Source organism: Aphelocoma coerulescens, chromosome 18 (assembly GCF_041296385.1).
Source record: "Aphelocoma coerulescens isolate FSJ_1873_10779 chromosome 18, UR_Acoe_1.0, whole genome shotgun sequence".
NCBI lineage: Eukaryota > Metazoa > Chordata > Aves > Passeriformes > Corvidae > Aphelocoma > Aphelocoma coerulescens.
In genome coordinates, this window is record NC_091031.1 from 954,447 (window position 1) to 967,718 (window position 13,272).

General features: G+C 59.7%; 1 protein-coding gene across 1 annotated transcript; it reads left to right on the forward strand.

Moving 5' to 3' along the window:
* Positions 1-1,733: 1,733 nt before the first annotated feature.
* Positions 1,734-5,774, forward strand: CHMP6 (charged multivesicular body protein 6). The gene is made up of 8 exons (XM_069032658.1): positions 1,734-1,822; positions 2,179-2,288; positions 2,772-2,859; positions 3,563-3,649; positions 3,741-3,806; positions 3,913-3,993; positions 4,179-4,233; positions 5,453-5,774. Exons 1-8 carry the CDS (start codon positions 1,760-1,762, stop codon positions 5,503-5,505), a joined length of 603 nt encoding a protein of 200 aa, XP_068888759.1. The 5' UTR covers positions 1,734-1,759; the 3' UTR covers positions 5,506-5,774.
* The last annotated feature ends 7,498 nt before the right edge of the window (positions 5,775-13,272 follow it).

The following is a 13,272-nucleotide window of genomic DNA, read 5'->3' on the forward strand; positions in this document are numbered from 1 at the left end:
GAAGGAGCCAGGTGGGATTTGGGATGCCGGGCTCTGGGTGTGGTCGGTGTCCCAGGGAAGAGGCCGGTCACAGGGGGAGGTGTTGGGGACAGATGCGTGCCCCAGCCCCGGTGGCTGCTCCGAGGAGCAGCGGGAAGGCCGCGATCCCAGGGTGCAAATCCAGCTCTGGAGCGCTGGCTGCAGCGCGGCTCGCTCCGAGGAATGAGCTGGGTTGGATAAATGGATGTCCTGGCAGGGCCGGGGAATGGTTGGGCTCGGTGGGCTCAGAGGGCTTTGCCAACCTGAACAATTCCATGACTCTGAAAGAACCGGTGTTGTCCCTGTATCCCCCAACCCCTACAGCCTCCATCCCATACCTCCCATTCCCTATGTTATTATCCCCATTCCCTGTATCCTATTCCCGATATTATTATCCCCATTCCTGATATTATTATCCCCATTCCCTATATCCCATTCCCTGTATCCCATTCCCAAGATTATTATCCCCATTCCCTATGTTATTATCCCCATTCCCAAGATTATTATCCCCATTCCCTATATCCCATTCCCTATCCCCATTCCCTATGTTATTATCCCCATTCCCGATATCCCCATTCCCAATATCCCATTCCCCATATTCCATTCCCTATGTGATTATCCCCATTCCCTGTATCCCATTCCCTATCCCATTCCCTATATCCCATTCCCTATCCCATTCCCTGTATCCCATTCCCTGTATCCCATATCCTATGTTATCCCCATTCCCTGTATCCCATTCCCTATCCCATTCCCTATATCCCATTCTGTATATATCCCATTCCCTATCCCATTCCTTATATCCCATTCCCTGTATCCCATTCCCTGTATCCCATTCCCTATGTGATTATCCCCATTCCCTGTATCCCATTCCCTATATCCCATTCCCTATGTGATTATCCCCATTCCCTGTATCCCATTCCCTATCCCCACTCCCTATCCCATTCCCTATCCCCATTCCCTATATGCCATTCCCTATATCCCATTCCCTATGTCCCATTCCCTATATGCCATTCCCTGTCCCATTCCCTGTACCCCATTCCCTATCCCATTCCCTATATCCCATTCCCTATCCCATTCCCTATATGCCATTCCCTGTATCCCATTCCCTATATCCCATTCCCTATATCCCATTCCCTATATGCCATTCCCTATCCCATTCCCTGTATCCCATTCCCTGTATCCCATTCCCTATATCCCATTCCCTATCCCCATTCCCTGTATCCCATTCCCTGTATCCCATTCCCTATATCCCATTCCCTATGTTATTATCCCCATTCCCGATATCCCCATTCCCAATATCCCATTCCCCGTATTCCATTCCCTATGTGATTATCCCCATTCCCTGTATCCCATTCCCTGTATCCCATTCCCTATCCCATTCCCTATATCCCATTCCCTATCCCCATTCCCTATCCCCATTCCCTGTATCCCATTCCCTATCCCATTCCCTATATCCCATTTCCTATATCCCATTCCCTATATCCCATTCCCTGTATCCCATTCCCTATATCCCATTCCCTATCCCATTCCCTATCCCCATTCCCTATATCCCATTCCCTGTATCCCATTCCCTATATCCCATTCCCTGTATAATTCCCGATATTCCCGGCCCCAGCGCGCCCCCACAGCGCCCCCCAGCGGCGCGCTCCCGCCTCTGCGGCGCTCGCTGCGCGTTGTGCGGGGCCGGGCCCCTCGCGGCCGCCGTCGGGGGCGGGCCGGGCCGGGCCGGGCAGGAGCGGCCATGGGGAACCTGTTCGGGCGGAAACGGCGGAGCCGCGTCACGGAGCAGGACCGGGCCGTGCTGGTGAGCGGGGGGGCGCCGGGCCGGGCCGGGCCGTGCTGCTGAGCGGGAGGGATGGACCGCGCCGGCCTGGCCTGGCTCCGGGCGCGCCCCTGCGGTTTGCCGGGTCCCCGCGGCGGTGGAGGCGCCCGGCTGGGGCTGAGCGGCCCCCGGTGCCGTCGGTGAGGCGGCGGGGAGAGACCGGGCGGGGGAGCGGCGCGGCTGGAGCGGGCGCTGGAGCTGCCAGGGCTGAGCGGTGGCCTCTGTCCGTCCCTCTGTCCGTCCCTCTGTCCGTCCCTCTGTCCGTCCCTCTGTCCGTCCCTCTGTCCGTCCCTCTGTCCGTCCCTCCCGCGCTCCCTCTGTGTCCCTCTCTCCCGCAGCAACTGAAGCAGCAGCGGGACAAGCTCCGGCAGTACCAGAAGCGGCTGAGCCTGGGCCTGGAGCGGGAGCGGGCGCTGGCCCGGCAGCTGCTCCGGGACGGCAAGAAAGAGTGAGGGGAAAGGGGTCCCCGGGGGGCGAGGGGGGGAGCGCCAGTGGCACCGCCGGGGTGTCCCTGGGAAGGAAACACCGCTGGGTCGGAGGAATCAGAGTCTCGGAATGGTTTGGGTTGAGAGGGGCCTTAAAGTTCATCTCATGCCACCCCCTGCCATGGCAGGGACACCTTCCACTGTCCCAGGCTGCTCCAGCCCCAATGTCCAGCCTGGCCTTGGGCACTGCCAGGGATCCAGGGGCAGCCCCAGCTGCTCTGGGCACCCTGTGCCAGGGCCTGCCCACCCTCACAGGGAAAGATTTATTCCCAATATCCGATTTGCTCATCCTTGCTCTTCCCAGGAGCAGCTCAGGGTTGCCAGTTCAGCTGCACACAAGTTGTCCCCTCTTAGCAGAAGCACAGAACAAGCGTGGCTCTGATGGGGTTCTTTTAGGCTTTATTTGCTTCATCCAAGCTGAGTTTCCCTCGCTGTGTGTCCCTCAGGAAAGCCATGCTGCTGCTGAAGAAGAAACGGTACCAGGAGCAGCTTCTGGACAAAACAGAGAACCAGATCAGCAACCTGGAGCGGATGGTGAGCGAGGGCCTTGGGGTGTTCCGGGGTGGGGCTCCCCTTGGATCCCGAGGAATTCCATTCCAACTGGCAGGTCCTGGCAGGTGTTTAGCCCTCTGTCCAAGGGCAAATGTCCAAAATTGTACGTGTGCCACGACTTTTCCCTGGAGACACGGGGTGGTGTGTTTGGAATCTGCAGGCTCCGTGTTAAATGTGTGTTTTGGAAATTGCTGAAACGTTACTCACAGTGGGGATGGCTGCACTGGGGACTTCCTGGGCTTGTCTTGGCACTGTCATCTCAGAATTGGATGTGTTTGGGTTTGGGGAGGTCTCAGCTGGGACTGACAGCTGGAAAATCTGGTGAAATCACTTTGAGGGCTGTTGGACCTGCTGGTGCAGCCGCCTGTGCTGAGCTTTTTGTGTGGATGTTTCCTGCTGCTGGTGCCATTGACAGGACAGAAAGGGCTCAACTGATTCTTCCTTGCAGCTTCTCTGGTGGTCCTGGCAGCCTGTGTCTGCCTAAGAATAGCAATCAGGGACTTATTTTGGTGGGAAGAGCCCTCTGAGCCCATGGAGCCCGTGCTCTCAAGCACTGCCAGGGCCACCACTGTCCCCAGCTGCCACATCCACACATCTGTTAAATCCCTTCGAGATTCCCTGGGCAGCCTGTGCCAGTGCCTGACCAAAGTCTGACAGGCTCTTCCCTTTCTCCTTCCTGTTCCAGGTCCAGGACATTGAATTCACCCAGATTGAAATGAAGGTCATCGAGGGCCTGAAAATAGGCAATGAGTGTCTGAACAAAATGCACCAGGTGCGTGTGGCTGGGGCAGGTCAGAGGGGCCTGGCTGGAGCTGCCTCCCTGCAGGCCCCTCCCACACCTGGATTTTGGCTCTTCCCTTCAGGTTATGTCCATAGAAGAAGTGGAAAGGATAATAGGAGAAACCCAGGATGCTGTGGAGTACCAGAGGGTGCGTGCAGGGGGAGCTGGGAGCAGCCTCTGCCTCTGCACAGAGCTGCTTGCACGTGCAGCGTGCCAAAGGCCGGGCATGCCATGTCCTTCCCTCTCTTCCACAGCAAATAGACGAGCTCCTGGCTGGCAGCCTGACGGAGGAGGATGAGGATGCCATTCTAGAAGAATTAAATGCTATTACTCAGGTGAGGTTGGTGGTGTTGTGATTGAAATCCACGTTTTCAGGAAGCTGTTTGTAACAGCAGATAAAGTACCTTTTTGTGCTCTCAGAGCTCAGTCTGGGGGGAAATCTGGGACATTGCCACCCCAGTCTTTGCCCACAGCCGTGGTCTGTGGCACGTGTGACACGTTGTCTTAAATGTCCTTGCAGGAACAGTTGGAGCTTCCAGAAGTTCCTTCAGAGCCACTCCCGGAGAAGATCCCAGGTATGTTCTCCTTGCTCAGCTTTGGCTTCTCATGCTGCTGTCCCGTGCAATGCTCTGGGACCCTCTCCCAGTGTAAGTGTTGTCCTGGAAAATGGGAAGGAATAGCAGCTCCTGGCGTGGGGACAGGCCCAGCCGAGCCCCTGCTCCAGAAGCACCTGAGGCTCCGCTCTCCGTTCCGTCGGCATCTGGTCATTCCCTTGGGGAGCTCCCTGTGTGACATCTGCTGTTCTTGTCACATCCTGTACCTGCCCTGAGACACCTCGTTCCATCAGGAGGCTCCAGAAGGAATTCTTTCCTTGCTTGAGCCAGGCAAGGCTTCCTCCCACAGCCCTGGTCTGGTCCTGCCATCGCAGCGGGGATTTTGTGGATGTTGGATTCACCTTGCACAGCACTGGATCTCCCTGAGGCTTGGGATGACTTGGAGCTCTTCCCACCTCACTTCACAGCGATTTGGAACCAGCTGGATGAGGATCACTGGGGTCCCACAGCTCCAGGAATGTCAGACCACGAGCTCCACACAGCTGATGGTCCCTGAGTGTTCCTGAGCAATCCAGAACCTCAGTGGATGGACTTGTGTGAGAATCCAGTTGGGAAGTGGGAGAGCTCACCAAGAAGGTGACCCAACAGGCCCTGGTGGCCCTGCCCAGCAGGGAGGGAGCTCACTGGGGTTTATCAGGTGCTGAGGACCTGAAAACTCAGACTGGTGAAGACTCTTCTGGGACAGCAGAGCCCTGAGCGGTCGCTCACAGGAGCTGGACCTCAGTGCTTGTGCAGAGAGGAGCTGGAAGAAGCCATTTCGCTGTGTGGAATTTGCCCAGGAGCAATCTGGGATGTGGGGAATGGGGTTGGTTTCCTTGGAGCTTGTTTACTCCTAAACAGGGCTCAGATGTCAGCACAGAGGCCAAACAAAACACGGCCCAGGGCTGTGGGGTCACAGGGGTGAGGGCAGGGCTGGCCCTGCTCCTGCCCAGGATCTGTCCCTGGGCTGGTGGCTTTGCTGGGCTGGGCATGTTCTGAAAGTCTGTAATTCTTCAGTGCTCTGCAAAAGGGGCATTTCCACGTGGGAATGTGGGATTATAACAAACTTCTCTTAGTTCAGGTGCTGTGCAAGCGTTTGCTGCTCTGCAGAGTGGACTCTGAGCCCTGGATCCTCCTCAGGAGATGGCTGCGGGATATTTGCGTTCCCTGATTTTATAACAAGTTTCTTTTCCTTCCACAGAGGTGTCGCCCATCAAGAACAGGCCAAAGCCAGAGCTGGTGGCAGCATCTTAACTCCCAGTGCTGGGGATTCCCCCACGAAACTTTCACCCTGGACAGTTTGCCCTCCCAGCGTGTGCTGGGAACAGGGAATGCCTTGGCAGCATCCCAGCTGTGCTGGGTGGATTGTGGAGCAGGATTCCCTGCGCAGGGTGGGGAACCTCAGCTGATTATCGCTCTTGTATCAAGATTATTTTCTAGTGCTTTCTTTTTTTGTAACTTAAATTCCAAACTCACTCAGCTGCGCTGTCTCGGGATTAAACAGCAACTCTAAAACATCCAAAGCCAAATTTTTCTCTGTAGGTTTGATTCTGGTGAGGTCAGTGTGCCTTTGGCCAAATCCCAGGAAATGCCACGCTCGGAGCGACAGTGTTTGTGCTGGGCATGGGCTGGGCGAGCACGAGCCCTGTGGAGCACTCTGGTGTCTGTGTCCCTCTGTCCCTCCTCTCTCCTGGTTCCATCTGTGGAGGGGCTGCCGTGTCCCTGTCCTGCTGCACGTTGGGCAGCGCCGGAGCCGGGAGTGCGGAGCTCCCACACGAGCTCTGGGCTGGGCTCGGCTCTGGCTCACACAGAACCAGCCCAAGGGGCTTTGATTTGGGCCAAGCTCAGCCTGAGTGCTCGGCTCTGCTCCTGCTGCAGCGGCTCTGGTGGGCAAAGCCTGATCTGCTGTGAGCTGAGGAGTTGGCCCCGGCCACGGTTCAGCCCCAGCTCTGGAACCCTGCGGGGCTGAGCAGCCCTGGGCCGGCAGAAATCACCTGCAATGCCAGCAAGGAGCTTCTGCCTGTGTCAGCAGCCAGGATCCCTCCCTCGTTGGCTCTGCTCCAGCGTCAGAGTTCACCTTTGGCCGGGATGGACTGATGGATCACATGGACTCAGCTCCAGCTGCTCCTGCCGGACGTTTCCTCGGGGACTCGGACACGTTTCCTCGGGCTTGTGCTCTGCCAGACACGGGGCCCGAAGCTCCAGAAATCACCACTCCAAAGTGCTCCGGGAGCAGCTCGAGGGAGCCCCATCCCCTCTGAGGACAGTCGGAGCAGTGCCAGCTCTCTCGGATGCTGGAGGTCTGGAACGCTGCCTGGGCAGCCAGGTGGTGGCAGATTTGGCTGCTCTTGGAAGGAGCTCACCTGCCAGCTTGCAGATGCTCTTCAGGACACTGCAGATCTTTATTTATTACATTCTTGAAGCCACAACCCTTAATCTGCATTTCTGTGACAGCAGAAGGACCAGAGGGTCCTTGGAGACTTTGGGAGGCTGTTGCTGGGGCTGTGGGATCTGGTGCTAGACAAGAAGTGATCCCAGGGACTGGGATGCTCCCCCGTGGTGCTGGGCCAGCGGCAGCTCTGGGTGGAGTCACGCTCTCCGTGTCCTCTCCGTTGTGTTCCAAAGACTGGCCAGGGCACCCTCGTCCTCCTCGTGTGTCCCCAAGGCAGTGAGTGCCCTGGAGCCGCCCCATTTGCAATCCTGCTGCTTCTCCTAAGTGATGTTCTGTAACAAACCCAGGCCCACAGCAGCAAACCCAGGCACAGTGCTGGCAAAGCAGCTGCTGCCTCTGGAGCTGGCCGGGGCAGTGGATGGTCCCAAGGCTGTGTCTGGTCAGCCCCGCCGCTGCTGGGACAGCCAGCTCCTGCTCCCAGCCCTCCCAGGGACAGGATCGTGCTCTGCTCCCAGTGGTTTGTTCTTTCTGCTCAGTCCTGGCTGTGCTGCAACGCAGCCCATTCCCACCAGAGAGAGCCTTGGATTCACCAGTGCCGCGCTGGCAGGAGCATTTCTGGGCAGCGTTTTTCCTTCAAGGCTCCTTCAGCCCGTTGCCAGCCGGGTGCCGGGTTGTTTAACGTGCCCCTGACTAACGTGGATCCACGGGAAGCAGCACTGGGCGCTCCCAGGAGGGTCTGGAAGGGATCTGTCCTGGGAACGCAGCTTCTGCTGCTGGTGCTTTGGGAAAACCCTGTTCCCTGGGATGGGCATCGCCGCGGGAGGGGGCAGAGGGATGAGGAGGGTGTGCCACAGTCTCTCTGCTCCGGTTTTCTTTTCTGCTGAATGCCCTGGCAGCGGGAGAGACAAGCCTGCGCTCCCGGTGGAAGTGGGTGGGAGAGGGAGGGGGGTTTGGTGCTGAAGGGGTTAATGCAGCCCCTTCCATTCGTTGCCACAGTGGAGAGGCCATTTACTGATCCAGCAGGAAAGTTTGGAGCAGATCGGCCATAGCTTCCTCTGCCAATCCCTGCCCCAGCAGCTTGGGCCGGGTCTCCTTGGGAGGAAGAGCCGGGAGTGGGCCGTGCCCTCTGTGCTGTGACAATAAACTGGTTCCAGTGGTTCCACCGACTCCTCTTCAGCCTCGTGTTTTCACAGGGAGTGTTTTGGATGAGCAGGAGTTGCCTTCCTCCTCCCTCCCCTCCCTGCTCCTGCCCCTGGGAGAGATGTGGGCAGGAAATTTCAGAGCAGGCTCCGTGTGTGGCACAAACAATCCCGTTCGGGTTCAGTCCTGTGTGCCTGGATGGCCCCGGGAGGCTCAGATGGAGCCGACAGCGCTGGGACAGTCCTGGCACAGCCCCGAACCAGCTGTGGCTGAGATTTCTGAGAGCCTGTGCCCTCCCCTCCTTGGGTTTACAGCGAGGCCACGTGAGGGGTTTTTGTAAGAATTACTCTGGAACTGTCAAACTGATCCACAACCAGTCCGTGCCCAGACTCAGGGCTCACATGGACGTGTGGCTCCCTCCTGAGGGACCACACTGGCCCGTCCTATTTTGCCTCCCTCTATAGGACTTGGTGCTTCCATCCCCAACCACCGAGCCCCGGTGCGTGACCGACCCACTGGAATGGGCACCGGGACAGGGGACGCGGTTGGCAGGAGCAGCACAGCACCAGCCCCACGCTCAGCCCCGGTGCAGGGGGAGGCCCCACCTGCGGTGTTCCTGAGCCTCCGGCCGTGCTGGGACACCAGCCGCTCCCTTGTTACTCTGGATTTACGTCTCTCCTGCTGCTGGGAGCAGCGGGATGCCCCAGGCTCCCCCCTGCCTGTGCCAGGCGGGCCCTCGACAGCAGCTCAGCCCCTCCGGGCCGCCCTGCCGGGGCCCTGGGAAAGCAGCTGTGCCGAGTTTGCAGTGTGTAATTAGCACTCCCCGTGCCCCTCAGCTGTGGCAGCGGGGTGGGAGCCAGCTCCCACCGGGAGGGCTGCACACGGAGCTCTTCCAGCTGTGTTTGAGTTGGCCAGATGTTGAGTTAGAGGAGTGTGGAGGCAGCGCTGCTCGTTGTTAATGAAACCCTGGAGAACAGGAACAAACCTCGTGCTCCTGCCTCGGCTGCCCCCGCAGCGCCCGGAGCCCTCCCTGGAGCCCCGGGCCCCTCTCCAGAGGTTCTGGAGAGGTTCTGGCCACCGGACAATGCCCAGGGCAAACCTGCCTGTGCAGGCACAGCACGTGTGACAGTGACAGGGAATCTCAGCGTTCCCGGAGCCCTCACTCCTCCTGGATCTCTGCTATTCCCAACACGCTGCTCAGTGCCGGATCCAGCTCTGTGGCCCTTAACGTGGTTTGTGTGGCAATGTGGGATCCCGGCCCGGTGCAGGGGAAGGGGGAAACGAGGAGCTCTGCTGGGAGATGTTGCTGCCCATTCCCTACTGCCCCCACAGGGATGGTCCCTGTTCCATGGGGCCACTGCCCCATCCCATGGGATCTGCCCAGCCAGGACCGCTGCCCCGCACAGAGCCTTTGTCCAACATCCCACACCCCTGGGACCGAGGGATGAGACTGGGAATTCCAGCCAGCTTCATGCAAGCAGCAATGCCTTTAAATAGACCCTTACTCCCTGGTGTCCAGGAGGCAGCGGAGCCGCTGGGCTCCAGCACCGTTCCCTGGGGCTGTGCTGGATCCTCCCTGGCCCCCCACGCTCCGTCCGTGTGCCGGGAGCTGACACGAAGCTGGTTCAGGGCAAAGGCCGGGAGCTGCCTCCCCTCCTCAGCAGCCTCTTCCCTGGGCTTTGAGGGAATTGTGTAACGGGAGGCGGTGGCAGAGCCCTGGCAGTTTCTATGCCAACACAGCTGGATGGCAGTGCTGGGGGAGGGGGGATGCCAGCACATCCCCAAACAGCTGCACAGCCCCAAACAGCTGCACATTCTAACACAGCTGCACCCCCTGACACGGCTGCACCCCCTGACGCGTTGTCATGCTCCGCTGCCTCCGATGTTTCCTGGAACACCCATGGAAAAGCAAAACAAGGAGCTGAGAACCCCGGAGGTGTTGGATCTGTGGGCCTTTCCTCTGGGCCCTGCTGCTTCTTGGCACGAGGGGCTCGGAGGCCCTGGGGGCTCTCCCTGTCCCCCCTCAGCTCCCACCCCTGGGGAATGAACTCACCGTGTCCCTTGTCCCGCACCCTCCCTGGCAAACCCTGGCTCAGGACCAGGCACAGTTTGGTCAGGATCTTTCCTCTTCCTCCTCTTCCTCCTCTTCCTCCTCTTCCTCCTCTTCCTCCTCTTCATCATCCACACCCTGAGCTTGCCCTGCCCCACATGGGCGTCCCAGGGGTCTGGGTGCTGCCCACACTTGGGGGCACCACTGGGGTGCTGCATTCTGCACCCAAACCTCGCTGTGCCAACCCCCCCATCCCAACTGCCCACTCAGACACACTGGGAACCAACCACTGGCTCCCTCCCTTTCCCTCTTCCATATTTTCAGTGCCCTGGTGTCACGCTGAGTCACCAGCAGAGCAATAGGAGAGGCTTTGGCAGGGAACAAGCCCAAGTTTTGATAGTTCAACTGTGGGAAAAAAAAATCAGTGCAATTTCCTAATTAGAGCAGCTCTGGGAACAAAGCGGGTCTGTCCGAGCGCAGCGCGGCCGCAGCCGGGAATGTGACCTTTGCTGGCTCGTGGTGCCAGACGGGAGCTGCCGGTGAACGGTGGTGCTTGGCAGGGGCTGAAATGCCTCAGCAGGGCCTGCTCTGACGTAGGGGCCAAAATTCCCCCTCCTGGGGGCCATGGGACCCATGGCAGATGGGTGCAAGCAGCACTGGGAGGTGGCAGTTGTCCCTGTGTCGCCACTTTTGCAGCCCCAAACGGCCCTGGCTGCCCTGCCCTGCGCTGGAATGTGGCTCCCCAAGTTGTGGGTGAAGCCGTGGCCACGCCGGGTGTCCCCGAGGGCCAGCGCTGCTGCGTGATGGGTGTCCCCAGCCTGTGTCCCTGCCTGTGCTGCCACTCAGCCCGCACAGCAGAGCGATGCCAGGCTGCTCCGGGGCTGCGGGAGCCACAGCCCAACGCTCCGTGATTAATCAGAGAGAGGAAACGAGTGGAGACCAGTCCCAGGGCTGTGCTGCGCTTGGAATCAGGAGGAGCCACGTCCCTGTGGGAAGGCTGGAGATGCCGTGCAGGGAGCTGGGAGGTCTTGGGGCTGGAACAGGAGCAGTAGGAATTTGGCACCGCGTCCTTCAGGCCCGAGATCCAGCGTTTCGCTGCTTCCTGGGAGCTGGCCTGGGTAGCCACAGCCATCAGAGGTGGCCATGGGACAGGCAAACGTGCCCGAGGGGGCTGTGGGGCTGCGACCAGCCCAGGGTCACCTTGAGGGAAAGAAGGGGGACACGGGCTGGGGATGGCAGTGGGACCTGATCCTGTCCCTTCTGCCACCCCTCTCTGACTGGCCGGTCCTTCCCAGGCAGGGCTGGGCAGGGGGGAGGCAGCCCCACGAAGGGGAGGTGCCCAGAGCCCCCTAAGGTGCCCAGAGCCCCCAGCAGCACCTCGGCTCTGCCCCGGACGCTTCCCCGAGCTCAGCAACGTGATGCAAAATCCCATCATGCCAATTATGCAAATCGCATAAACTATTCCTGTTATTCCGAAGGATCCCCAGAGAGCTCCTTAGCGCCGTAATTCAGCATTACTCACTCGTGGAACAGGCGCCGGGGCAGGTGAGGAGGGACAGGGGCTCGGGCCGGCAGCGAGGGGGACCCGCCGCGTTTTGGGGCTCCCCCAGCTCTGCTCCCCCAGCCCCCAGCGGGGCATGGCAGAGGTTGGGTTTGCTGTGGAGCCCTCCCAAGCCTCCCCAGTCCCCAGGGATGGCAGCACGGATGTGTCCGACTGTCCCACGGCCGGTGCCAGCCCCGCCGCCCCTTGCCCTCGTCCAGCAGCCACAGCCTCCCTGCATCCCTCATTCCCACTCGGTGCCTCCATCTTCCCAGGCCCCACCACAGCTCTGCATCCGCAGCGCTTTGTTCTCCCACCCACTCCTTGTTTCCTCCGTCATTCCGGCTCCTCCCTGTGCCTGCGCTCCCCGGGAGCCTCCCGGGAGAGCCGAGGCTCCTCCGGGCGCGGCCGCCGTGCCGGCCGAGCCCGGCCCTTGGCGTCCGGCAGGGCAGGGCAGGGCACGGGGGACACGCAGGGGACATGTGGCAGGGCCTGTCCCCCCAGCCGGGACGGAGCCAGAGGTTGCCAGGGCCGAGCTCCAGGAGCGCTGCTGGCAGCAGGAGTGTCCCGGACACCGACCAACAGCCCCTCCCTGCCGCCTGCATCCCACGGCCACGGCGGATGCGGGAGTGGGAGCAGAGAGGTCCTGGGGTCCCTCTAGGGATTGCCATCAGTGCCCCCAGGGATGAGACCCCGTCCCCAGGCTCTGCGGCCCTCAGCGTGGGCAGGGCCGGGTGCTCCGAGGCAGAGTAGCCCAGGTGTCACATCAGGGAGCAGAACTGTCGGCAAATCCCTGGGAACAGCAGCTTGTACTGCTGGGAGTCTTGCTCAGATGCTGCTTCCAATGGGATCAGGGAAACCCTGAGATGATGAGAGGCCAGGTACTTTGTCATGCCTCAGTTTCCCCCTCAGTGGAATCATCCCATCCCACTTTGTGAGTCCCACTCACCCAGGCGTGAGGTGGGAGCTGGGAATTGCTGGATCCAGCACTGCAGCTTCCACCCTGCAGAATCAGGGCCCGAATTGTTCATCCTTGACTAATCCCCAAGAGATGGCTTTGCTCGGTTTGCCGGTGGCGCTCGGGGGGATTTCACTGCTGGGAGCTGCTGGCACACGTGGGACGTCTCCAGCCCAAGGACAGCTTCTAAGTCCTGACCCTCTGAAGATTCAGGGACCAGCTTCCACCAGCGCCAACAGCGACAGAATTGTGGAGTGGGCTGGGTTAGAAGGGACCTTAAAGCTCATGGGACACATTCTGCTAGCCCAGGTTGCTCCAAGCCCCATCCAACCTGGCCTGGAACACTTCCAGGGATGCGGCAGCCACAGCTTCTCTGGGAAACCTGTGCCAGAGTCTCACCACCCTCACGGGGAGGAATTTATTCCCAATATTTAACCTAAACCTACTCACTGTCAGTTCGAGGCACCTGCTGGAATCCTGGTGAGCGACAGCCACGCTGCAAAGGGGAGGCTGAGGCTGAGTTTGGGAGGATGCTCCAGGACCTGGGTACTCGTGTGGGGTTTGCTGGCCCAGCTCCTTAATGAGGTGCTCAAAAGGAAGTGGGGAGACAGCCTTGGGTTGAGGAGGGCCCCCCGAGGAGGGCAGGAGACGGAACTGAGTGAGGTGTTCAGGGAAAACACGTCCTGTGCTCGCAGGGGCTTAGTTTGGCTCAAACCCACCTGGCTGATTCCCCAGTGACCCCCAGATGTTAGGAAAATTTAGATTATTTTAGAAATAAAAACTTCCTGACACAGCACAGGGAGTGCTCTCAGTGATGTCAGGGCTCCGATGGAGAAGCCATCTGCCTGGGACCACAGGACAGGCAGTTCCTGGGAATCTCATTAACACGGTGACACTCAGGTACACACCTGCCCCACTCGGGCTGTGCAGGGCACCGAGGG

Coding starts and splice junctions, on each gene's coding strand:
- CHMP6 (XM_069032658.1), top strand. CDS start 1,760: ATGGGGAACCTGTTCGGGCGGAAACGGCGGAGCCGCGTCACGGAGCAG. Junction 2,289..2,771: donor CTCCGGGACGGCAAGAAAGA/GTGAGGGGAAAG, acceptor TGTGTCCCTCAG/GAAAGCCATGCTGCTGCTGA. Junction 2,860..3,562: donor TCAGCAACCTGGAGCGGATG/GTGAGCGAGGGC, acceptor TTCCTGTTCCAG/GTCCAGGACATTGAATTCAC.